The 12112-nt window shown below is 39.1% G+C and overlaps 2 protein-coding genes across 2 annotated transcripts in view; one reads left to right on the forward strand and one right to left on the reverse strand.

Moving 5' to 3' along the window:
- Positions 1 to 4679, reverse strand: part of DLG2 (discs large MAGUK scaffold protein 2) — a 1856054-nt gene extending 1851375 nt beyond the window's left edge. The window contains exon 1 of the mRNA XM_081064693.1: positions 2954 to 4679. Coding sequence (XP_080920819.1) covers positions 2954 to 2972 — 19 coding nt within the window. The 5' untranslated portion in view covers positions 2973 to 4679. The remainder of the gene's footprint in view (positions 1 to 2953) is intronic.
- Positions 4680 to 4857: 178 nt separating this feature from the next.
- TMEM126B (transmembrane protein 126B) lies at positions 4858 to 12024 on the forward strand. Its single transcript, XM_081062948.1, has 5 exons — positions 4858 to 5047; positions 8498 to 8619; positions 9685 to 9878; positions 11329 to 11440; positions 11692 to 12024. Exons 1-5 carry the CDS (start codon positions 4967 to 4969, stop codon positions 11873 to 11875), a joined length of 693 nt encoding a protein of 230 aa, XP_080919074.1. The 5' UTR covers positions 4858 to 4966; the 3' UTR covers positions 11876 to 12024.
- Positions 12025 to 12112: the final 88 nt, after the last annotated feature.

Consider the following 12112-nt stretch of genomic DNA (forward strand, 5'->3'; position numbering starts at 1 on the left):
AGAACAAAAAACTATTCAAAAAAGAAACTTCAACATACTAAAAAATTCTGGTGAAGCATATCTTGTTAAAACATCAACTTTCCACTGAAAACACAGAAGGACACAATTATCATTCACTTTTATTTCTTACATTAAAACAACATGAAATCAGATCAGATCAACAAGTCCACTTGAAATAGCCCTTTACAATACATCATGATCTTACATCATATCAGAGAATGCTAATACAACTTTTCTTGGATTGGCTCTGAATTTTCACAAATTAAAAGAGGTCGAAGATGTCCTTGAAGGCTCAGTTGGGAACAAATCAAATTACTACTGTAGAAAAGAGAATCCTGAATGAAAAGCAATTCTTGGGGAAAAAATCTCTAACGGTGAAATAAAGAGTCTTCTGTTGATAAAACTGAGATCTGTAACAATGTGAAGAGTGGGGTGTAGGTGGTAGGAAGTTATGACATAAAGCAAAAGAGCAGCGAGTACAGGGGTTTGAGGTACAGCAGTTTTAGCTTATCTAAGAGCAGTCAACACTAGTGCCTAAAAAGGGACTTAATGAGATGTCAGACCCATTCTCACTTCCCATCATGGTTATATGTTATCAACCAGAGAACCTCCTCTGTACTTTTACGATAACATACAAAATAAACACCAAATGAAATCTGTCCTATGAAAATTTATTTTAACACGAACGTATTCAACAATGATTAAACATGTGGCTCAATAAAGATGCTTATTGTTAAAATTACATTAATCTAGCTCTTCCATCATATCTACCAGATGTCACAATGAAGAAAGAAAAAAGATTCAAGATGACAGAGGATAGTACTCTCTGCAGAATAAATCTAGGTTATGTTTTACTTATATTTTAGAAATAGTACAAAAGTAAGCTTAGTCAATTAAAAATATAATGCACATGTCACAATTTATTTGGCTAGTTGTGTAAAAATTCAAAAATATATCTTAATACTACTGGTTTTAAGAGATTAAAAACAAGATAAATTGTTTTTCTAAATAGATTTAAAGAGACCAGTTCATAAAGTAAATTACATATGCATATACTTTAGTATAACCCAAATATATACTTGTTTTGCTAATTAGAACTTGTTGATTCCTTAAAAATTTGATCCATTACAAGCAATTCATTGTTAAAGAAGGAAGAAAGAAAAAGAGGGATGGAGGGATGAAGGGGGGAAGAGGGAGGAAGGGAGGCAGGAAGGAAAGAAAGAGGGGAAGAGGGAGGAAGGAAGAAAGAGGGAAAAGGGAAATAAAAATTAAATTACTTCTCATAAAGTATAAGTTTCAATAATGTATCAGCAATTTTTGTAACTTCCTTTAAAGGTAGGAACTTTTAAGAGACTCAGTCTATTGGGTTTAAAAACCTTAAGATCACCGGCTTAGTTAAGTTACACCTAAAATATCAATTGCACTTCCTCCTCCTCCTCCTTCCTAGATTCCTTTTTATCCTTTTATATCTCTCTCCTTCTCCCTCTCCCTCGCCCCCTCCTCACACACACACACACACACACACACACACACACACACAAAAACACACACACGCAATGTGTTTAATTCAATTATAAGTCTAAAATAAAGTAGTCCAATAGGGACAATGTCTTGAGAACAATAAATGGTAGAAAGAATTAAAATACACTGTAAGTTAAATAAGTCAAAGAGCCATATCATTTATTGGCTACATTACCAAAACCACTCTTGTTCCAGACAAGCCACTATTGTCAGGTCTAGACAGGTGTGGCTCCAAAATCTCATAGAGCATTTACAAGTACTTCTCTCGGTGACAATGAGGGAGACTGGGACTGAGAGAAGGAAATAATCCCAGCCTTAAATCCCAGTGTACAAAAGGACATTGCTAGGTGTTTCAAAAATTTTATATATCATTTTACATCTCTACAGATAACAGTTGGATAAAGCATCTCACGGATCATAAGTTTTCTCAATGCACCTTCCAAATCCACAGGTAGACGGATTCAACATCATGCAGAGCCAGGCTACACTTTAACCTTCACCCTGAACTTTAGTTTCAGGTTGTAGCAACTCATATAACTGGGCAATATTTGGATCTATGCTAGCCCAGTATAGTAGAGTTCAGTGGTGTTCATATAATTTTTGGTTCAAAACTCTCGAGAAAACTATAGTTGATCTGATCTTCTGTACATGGCCAAGAAAAAAAAAAAAGAAGTTGGTTTCACTTGTTTCACTAGGATCCTTAGGAACCAAGTTAACCTGGGATAGATCTAGGCTAAGGTAAATCCCAAGCTCTGAGCTATAATAAACTATATGTCAGGAACCCATTGGCTCTTGATCAATTTCAGGAATGGATAAGTGGTAGGAGTCAGGTGTTTGCCTCACTTGAAGAACTTGCCAATCATGTTATCGGATATTGCATACATCTGAAAAGGCACACAGTTACCCAAATTGTCCTTTATCACAAAAGTGAAGATTTACACTAGAGTAAACCCAAATATGAAATCTATTTTCAACCAAAAGATAAATAATAAATCTATAATTATTTTCAGTGCAGGTTTGCTATCTTTTACAACCATGTAATTCACTTGATAATTACTAAAACCATGACGAAGAACACTGTACAAGTTTCGTTCTTAAAGATTTTTAAGAGTGACCTTTAACAAGCTAAGAAAACAAGCTGAAGAAAATCCCAAACCTATGGTACCAAATCTATCCTCTTTATAAATGGTGATTTAGACAACCTGATTTATGAAGTCATCAATGTCTATAATTAAATACTATAGTCCTACTTCATTTCATGTTAGCAAAATTATATCACTGAACGATGTGCCACAGAAAAGACATTATTATAATAAATATCTCCCCAAGCCTAAGCAAAATTTTACTCTCAAATGGAATGCAATTTAAATTGCAAATACCAGAACCAAGAAAAGGGAGAAACATATATTATATAAAAAGCCTCATAGCCCACCTTTCTTCTTGACTGGCATTCTTGGGTCCTTCTACCGCCACAGGATGCAGGATCTCTTTTCAGGTCTCAACTTGATCCAACTGGATTGAAGCCAAGAGCCAGGTAACTGTTGCAAACCACTTCACCTGTTTTGTTTTGAAATCCAGGCTGTCTTCTTTCAGGTAAAGAAAAAACAGCGTATCTTTTCCACAATTAAACTTTTGACATTGCCCACAGAGTTTAGTGAAAAATAACTTTTGAGTTTTTCAAGTTTACAATTTTTATAAAATATTCTGTTTTTTAAAAAGCTGATAAAATTATTGTAAGCATAGAAAATATTATTAAAACTCCTCTTCAGGCAGCAACATTTTTGGAGATCAATGACTAACTCAATTAAGGCACAAACCAAATTTACAAAGCTGTTTCATTACTCAATACATGATCTAATTCAAAAATGAACTGGTTGATGAGAAAGATCCTCAGTTCTTTAGAGAAAAATTTAAACACCCCTCCAAAAAATAAAAATACTTTTAAAAACCTCTTTGACTGGTCTCTAAAAAGGTGGGTGAGTTTGAACAGTTTCCTGGGGCAGAACACAGACTTGAAAGGCCCCTTTCTATTTACTGGACCAGAAGTTCCAGATCTCGCCCCCTCAGTAAGACAGGATCCAGCTTGCTGTCACTTTCATTTTTTTTTTCTTCTGTGTTCTCCAAGCCCCTCAGGCTTGATCCTTAATGCCCCTCTGATTCTGATCCTCCCGTGTATTAACCGAGAGGACTGAAAAGAAGGAAAGCAATCCCTTGGCATGGAGACATTAAAGTGACAGTGCTACTCAATGGGCACTTGATGCAGGATGAGTTGGCGAAGCAAATTTCTTCACACTGGAGTCATTCACATCATGCCATCTCTTCGCATTCAAGCAGCTGCCTATCCAGCGAGGAAAAACACTGAGACTGCTCCAGAGAAGTCAAACCTTCCCGCAAAGGTGTTTTCTGAGACGCTGTAGTAATATTAGGCATGTGAGCACAAGCTGTGCAGAGAGGGTTCGCGATTTCCTAAATGAGAGTGTTCGGCTGCTTGGCTTCCACATCCACCCTTTCTCTCAATCTCTCTCCAAACTACCCACCTTCCTTGTGCAGAAAAGACAAGAAATCTGTGCTACCGCTGGCCGCCCCTACCCACTCCCCGTTCTTATGTAGAAGAGCACAGAAATGTCCTGCACCCTCCGAGCGATGAAGTGTTTCCTCAGGCAGGAGAAACAGCAGCACTAGAAATTATATAACTCTCGGATCTGGCTTCTCTAAGACATGGAGGCTGGAGGGTCGGGGGTTGCTGGTCTGGGAGATAGGGCTGGGCGCTGAGCGTGCACAGAAAGGCGCCCGGCCTCCTTGCAGCGCCCCCCACCCCGAGACACTGGCTGGCACGGGGGTCTTGTCGGGAATTAGGGGGCAAATTTCCCTCTGGTCCCTTTCCAAGCGGAGTGAAAGGATGGAATGTGAGGGCACTAAAGATTAGGGAGAGGAGTCAGTCGGCTGCGAGGGGAGGAGGCCAGTCGGGGCTGCCCTGGCGCAGGGTGGGCTCCGGGGAGGAGGTGCCCGAGAAGCCAGAGCCTTCACACCTGGGCCACGCCAGGGGCTGAGCTCCCCCGGGGAGTGAGCGGGGCGGGCAGCTCGGCCCCAGCTACCCGCGGTGCCCAGAAGAGAGGAACGCGCGCAGCAACCTCCCTGCGCTCGGACCGCCCCCCGTCTCCCTCGGGATGGGAGCGGAGGGAGCCAGGCTAACAAATAGCGACGAAGGGAATGCAGGGCTGGCGGGGGGGCGGGCCTACGGGAGTCCGGATCTCCTGGAAGCCAATGAGAGGCCGTAATTTCAGGAAGCCGCACCCAATCCCAGCCGGGATGGAGGGCGCGGCTTTTGACTAAGTCGGGGCGGGCCGGGCGGGCCGGGACTGCAGGAGAGAGGCGTGAGCCCGCACCTCTCCGCTCCCCGGCGGCCTGGGTCCCCGCCCACGCGCCGGTCACGTGAGCCCTCAAGATGGCGGCGCTCGGGCGTGAGGCCGGGGCTGACCCGAGGGATGGAAGTGTGGTGCCGGTGGGAGCTGGGGAAGTGCCCAAGGTAGGCGGAAACCCAGGTGGCATGGGCCCTGATTTCTGTAGCCTCAAGTGTTGGCGGACTCTTCTGGAATGATGTACAAGGGGCTTGAGTATCTAAAGAGAACAGCTCCCAGGTCCATGCAGGACTCAATCAAGTCTCCAGTTGCAATGGAAAGAGGCGGAGAGAATGTAGGAGACCTAAAGTCCAGTCTGGATTGCTTACCGCTTGTTTTTTCTTGCCCCCTGGCCTTTGCACTGGCCTTTCCTTCAACTTGAAAGGCATCCCTGCATCTCTCCCTCCCCACAGAGCGCGCGTCAAATTCTTCTCTTTTGGATATTCGTGTAAATGTCACTTCCTCTGGGAAGCCTTCCCACATTTACCCTGGATAGGTTAAGTTTGGCTTTTGTTTTCATGGCATACTCACTCTGCCTTTTAAATTCCCTGCCTTTTTGTCCTGACCTCCGTCCGGGTTGTGTGTCCCTGAGGATGACTACATCTTGATTATCCCAAGGGTTGTCAAATGATGGAAGATTGTTGAATAAAATTCTGAAAGTCAGGTGAAATAGTACACATAAAAGCACTACAAAACCATAAAATGCTTTGTAAACTATAAATCTACATAAATACACTCTTTCTGGTATGATCATGGAGACCAGTTGAGTGGCCTTGGACTAATTTTTAGATAAAATGTTGGTTATAGCCCAAATCTTTATGTTTCAATACTTGTCAAAAACCTATCAGAAAGCTGTCCGTATATTTTTGTGTTTTAATAACAGTACCTTCCAAAGACTAGGCACTCAATAAATATTTGCTGTCCTGTTTTAGTATTTTAGGCTCATAATCCTGGGTGTCTGTATCCTAGACAAGGTAGGAGGTGGATACAAGTCATTGCCTGAAAGTTTTCTTTGTGAGGAGTAAGGGACTTCAATGAATTGGATGACAGCAAAACAAAAAATGTATTCAAGGTTTCTGGTTAATTATGTTACTGACTTCTGCCTTCATAGAACAGCAGATATAGAACCTCCCCACAGATGTTACTATCTCTTCTTTTCCATTTTCCATTTAGATGTCAGAGGCAAAAGATTAAATCTAGTCCCTGAGAAACTGTAATTTGTAAAAAAAAAATAAAAATTTTCCCTGTCCTCCCCAGATATTTTAAAGAAAAAGATAGAACTACCATGTTTCCCCGAAAATAAGACCTAGCTGGACAAACAGCTCTAATACGTCTTTTAGAACAAAAATTAAAATGAGACCTAGTCTTATTTTACTATAAGACCTGGTATAATAATATAATACAATATAATATAATTAATATAATACCGGATCTTATATTAATTATTGCTCCAAAAGATGCATTAGAGCTGATTGTCTGGCTAGGTCTTATTTTCGGGGAAACATAGTAGCTTGAGTACAGTCTGAAATGATGCAGGGAAAAGAACTAGTTCATTATTAATTAATCTGTGTAATACCATACAAATGTTCAAAGGAACCCATATCTTCAGGATATTGATACCATGGATGAATTGGCCTTTCATTAATTAGGGTTAGGATTGGTACATACGAGGTCAGACAATTAAGTTCAAGAACTCATCCTAGAAAAAGTGCTACATACATCATTGCTGAATATCACTATGGTCACCTTCGAAGTACGCCCCTTGGGAAGCTATGCACCGATCCCAGTGCCTAGTCCACCCTTCAAAGCAATTTTGTAACTCTTTCTGCAATGGCCATCAGAGCTAGAGCTGTCATCGTATTACCCTTGATGTCCTGAATGTCATCAAAATGTCTTCTTTTCAATATTTCCTTTATCTTTGGTTAAAGAAAGAAATCATTGGGGGCCAGATCAGGTGAGTAGGGAGGGTGCTCCAATAGTTACATGTTTACTGGGTAAAAACCCTCACAGACAGTGCCGTGTGAGCTGGTGTATTGTCGTGAAGCAAGAGCCAGGAATTGTTGGTGAAAAGTTCAGGTCATCTATCTTTTTCACGAAGCCTTTTCAGCACTTCCAAACAGTAAATTTGGTTAACTGATTGCCCATTTGATACAAATTCCTAATAAATAATTCCTCTGATGTCAAAAAAAGGTTAGCAACATCTTTGCAACAAGTTCACAAACTTAGTTGTCTGACCTCAGCTTATTCAGCAAATGAGTATTACAGTGATGTTCAACATGTGTCCGTTGACTGCCAGCATCAGAACACTTGGTGCTATTAAAATGCAGATTTCTAAGTTTCACCCTACTCCTGTTGAATCCACATATCTCAGGAGGGAGCTCAAGAGACTGCATTTCAAATAAACTCCCCACGTGATTCTTGTGCACAGGAGAGGTTGAAAATCACTGATTTATTAAGTAACTTCTGTGTTCATTACACTTAATCCACTATAATTTTCTTGCGTGGGACTCCGGAAATTTGAGATTTAGTCTATGCCCTTAACTAAATTTGATGTTAAAATGGAGATTGGTATAAATTGTGACGGGCCACAGACTTTTCTTTTTATCTATTCATTGGCTAACCTGGAATCCCATTATTCTAGTGTGGCAAAAAATTTAATGTTATTAAGACTTTTCACAGAGATCTGAGAGTCTTACCCAGAGCAAAACATTCAGAAAGGATCCTTTCTGAGGATGCAGGGTGTTGTGTGTTGTTTTACCATCGGTTTCTGTGAAAACGGTACTGGCCAAATCCTCGTGGTCCCTTGACATTGGCAACCACCTATTCATACACCACACTTGGGACGCAGGAACCTCCAGCGCTGGTGTCCAGTGCCATGAGACCCTGCTCACCGGTATACCACACAGCAACTTCCAGGAAAGGCCCTGCTTTCACCCCAGGTACTACTAGGGAGCTGGATATGTAACTCATATAATGCAAGGTAGCCATGATCCACTGCCTTGCCCTAGCCTGGAACAGTGTCCCTCTTTGTGATTTTTGTCTCTCACTGTTCTGCAAGGCAATCCCTGCTCTCTCTCTCAACTTTCCAGGAAACTCAACATAATCTCTAAAATGAGCTCAGGCTTTCATGAGACAGAAGATACAGATAGTTGTCAACAAGTAGCTACTATTTTCTTCCAGCTCTGAAAAAGCTAGAGCAAGAATTACAAAGGCCTGGCTGCCTTTGGGGAAAACTATGAATAAAATAAAAACTCAGTATCTCAGTAAGTTATCGTTCTAAACTAAGTCCTAAGGCAAGTCAACATTTCTGAACCTCATTTTTCTCATTGATAAAAGTAGAGATGATCATTATCCTACCAATTTCTTAAAATTGTTGTGTGAATTAAAAAGCCATTGTCTAGCAGATAATAAGAGCTCATTAAATGTTGATTGAATCATTAACAACGTACGTGAAAGTACATGACAGTACCTGACACATTACTAAAGCCTAAATGTTTTTTAATTTGAATCTGTAGAATTTATAAGATTTAATATTAATATCGTTAGCTCTTATGGTTCTGGAATTTTGTGTTTTCCAGGATATCAAGATGGCAACACACACACATGGTCAACCCAGTCCTTCTGTAGGAGATGCAAAACTCAGAAGACCAATGGTCATCGAAATCCTTGAAAAAAAAATTGAATATCTTAGAAAAGAAAAGTAAGAGACCCATCCAGACTGAAAATCTTTAAAAACAAAAAAAAAACAAAAACTTTATTTGCAAATCTTCTGTATTACCATTGTTTCTGGGTATCTAAAATTCTATTCACTTTATTGAGTTGGCTATAAAGAAAGCTTATTTAAAAAAAAACTGGAGGGAAACATGAACAGATGAAAATAGTGGGGGTTTTTTGGAAATTGGGGCTGGGGATAATTTCTTTTGCTTCTTAAAAAGGCTAAAATTATTACTGAAATATTTCTTGTGCAATAAACTATTTTTAAATTAAAAGTAATTAGGAGAATACCATTTTGGGGGCTACTTATATTTAATTCATTATCATTTGTAATTAAATTCAGTTTAGAATTGATTACCTCAGCCACAGTGCTGAGTTTAACAAAAAGGAATACAGCTTCCATGATGTACATACGGTTTCATATTACCATTTTGACTTTTAGATTATTGGAGCTCAAAAAAATAAAAATCAAAAGATGTGGATCTTAGACCTTAGGCATTTCTGGATTTAGGAATCAGTCAAAATAAGTCCAACTAGATCTAGCAAATATCTTTGGATGAAGTTTTGGAAATCCTGGGCAAATTATTTTAAGTATATCTGGACTAATTAAGAAATAGTTATTTTCTAGAAGGCCTGACCAAATGTAAACTTTTTTCAAATGACCTTAAGCAAATTAATTTTTTTAGTAGCAAGAACAGTATTCTTGGATTTAGACAGCTCATAAAATTTGGCTATGGTGCAATACCATATATATTTGTGGTCCAAATTTATTCTCTCTTTAAAAGAGCTCCATTTTAGAACCACTCTAAATATTCTCAGGAAGAGAATTATATCCTCTGATTTGAATGCAAGTTCACGAGGAGTGGGATTTTTTTTTCTTTATTCACTACCTCATCTTCTGCATATAGAAAACACCTTGCACATAGTAAGTGCTCAAGACATATCTGATGTTGGGTAAATATGTAATAACAAATGACTATTGAGGAAAGGATATATCTCCATTAAGGGAATATTATGTTGAACTTAATTTTTTGTTTGTTTTTCCTATTAGGACTTTAAATATATATGGAACAGTGGTCTTTGGAACAACAGCTAGTTTCTCTGGAGTGCTGGCAAACTTCATTTTCAGACACTGCTTCAAGGTTAAACATGATGCTTTAAAGACATACGCGTCATTGACTACACTTCCATTTTTGTCTACTATAGTTACTTATAAGCTCTTTGTAACAGATGCTTTGTATTCAGGTAAATTTAAATTCATTAAAGTATGTGTTTATGTCTATGTAAAATTACCCATTAACATATACTGTTGCTAGTGCTCATAATAATCCCTTACATTTGTGTATTGCTTTATCACTCACAATGTACTTTCACATATATTGCCTTGTTTCATCCCAACAGTCCTCCTTATCAGGCAGGGCGAGTAGTATTGGGTCTTTTTCACAGAGAAGCAACGAAAGCAGAGACATGTTCAAATATAAGAAGCAACGTAATGCACTAAGGAAAAAGCAGATTTTGCCCTACTACACACGATTTCAGATCCTACCTCCTTCCATTTAAGTTTTGTGAAATTGGGCAAGTCATTTAATATGAGACTCAGTTGTCTTATCTGTGAATTAGGACTAATAGTACCTCACAGGATTGTTGTGAGAATTAAGACAACGTATAGTAAATGTCTTAACATAGTATCTGGCGTATTATGGGCTTCTAATGTTATTTCCTGCCTCCTCCCCTTGCCTTAAGTTTCACAACTAGTAATTGATGGAACCCTGTTCCTCATGTCCCTGATTAAATATCTCTTCCCCAGGGAAACCCCAGGTTTTTCTCAGGGCTGGTTAGGTTTCTAGATACATTCTTTTCATTTTAACTTCAAAGCATTGTGCATGCTTAAATTTATTTATTTAAATATTTGTCCAATGTCTTTCTTTCCTGGTAGACTAGCCTGAAGGTCAAAGATTGGGTCTCTTTTATGCAACACTGTATCCCTAGCACCTGGCACATGCCTAACACATAGATAATAAAAGTGTTTTAGGGGCAGACAGATGGCTCAGTTGGTTAGAGCATGAGCTCTGAGCAACAAGGTTGCTGGTTTGATTCCCACATGGGCCAGTGAGCTGCGCAACTAGAGTGGAGACAACAAGCTGCTACTGAGCTGCTGCTGAGCTCGCAGGCGGCCAGATGGCTCAGATGGTTAGAGAACGAGCTCTCAACCACAAGGTTGCCAGTTCCACTCCTGCAAGGGATGGTGGGCTGCGCCCCCACAGCTAGATTGAAAATAGCAACTGGACTTAGAGCTGAGCTGCGCCCTCCACAACTAAGACTGAAAGAACAAAAACTTGACTTGGAGCTGATGGGTCCTGGGAAAAACACAGTTCCCCAATAAAGTCTAAAAAAAAAGAAGTGTGTTAATCTAGAATCCAGATGTCTGCCCTGCTACTTTAATAGTCTTTTTTTTATGAAGTTGCTTCTCCAACCACCTATGTAAAACTTAACTCTCCTTATGTAAAATATAATAAGAGCATTTTTCAGATGTGCATTTAGTCTTATTACGTGCCATAGAGTGAATTTCTAATATTCTTTCTACTGTTTCACTATAGTTGAGGACAATACAGATAACTACTCTTTGGGGACACAAGACTTTCTTAATGTTTATCGTGAGTTTTAAAGGGAGACCACATTTACTTTTGTTTTCCAGGTAATATAAGCAAGGAAAACTGTGTTCTCAGGAGTTCACTGATTGGCATAGTGTGTGGTGTTCTATATCCCAGTGCTCTGGCTTTTACTAAAAATGGACGTCTGGCCGTCAAGTAAGTCTTTTTGTTCGTTTCCTTCCTTCCTTTATTTTTTTTTTTTAATATTAGTAAACTCTCTTTATCCTTTACTGGCAATGACACACTTTAATCAAAATATAGTAAGTAGTTTGGTATTAAAAATAGCTAACTTTTAGCCTTTTGGCTAGCTTCATGAAAGAGCTAGAACTTGTTAGTTTAAGAGAAATCAATGAATTTTTCATAGAACACGCATCCAGGAGAAGTGGTTAACTCTTTTTCCTTTTTAGGTATCATACTGTCCCACTGCCACCAAAAGGAAGGGTTTTACATTATTGGCTAATGCTTTGTCAAACAGAGATAAAGGCAATGGTGATTCCTCTAGTCTTTCAGACAGTCGTTGGCGTATTTAATGGTCTACAACATTATGCAACATTTGAAAGTATACTTGAGAAAACTGTATATGAAGATTAACCGAAGAATGAATGGACATTAAATCAGCAGAATGGATTTTTTTATGAGGACTCAGGCATTGCTGAAGGAGCTAAAACTAACTCTGGACACTTTGTTTCTGTTCCTTTTGCCTACTATATAGCAGGTACTCAATAAATATTCAGTAATTCAATAAATAAATGTAAGTTTTGTCTTTCTTTCCTCATTGTATATGGAAATGGGTTTGAGGCCTCAAATTCTGACCTATACACTTATATA

The sequence above is a fragment of the Rhinolophus hipposideros genome (assembly GCF_964194185.1).
Source record: "Rhinolophus hipposideros genome assembly, chromosome: 10".
NCBI classification, from domain to species: Eukaryota; Metazoa; Chordata; class Mammalia; order Chiroptera; family Rhinolophidae; genus Rhinolophus; species Rhinolophus hipposideros.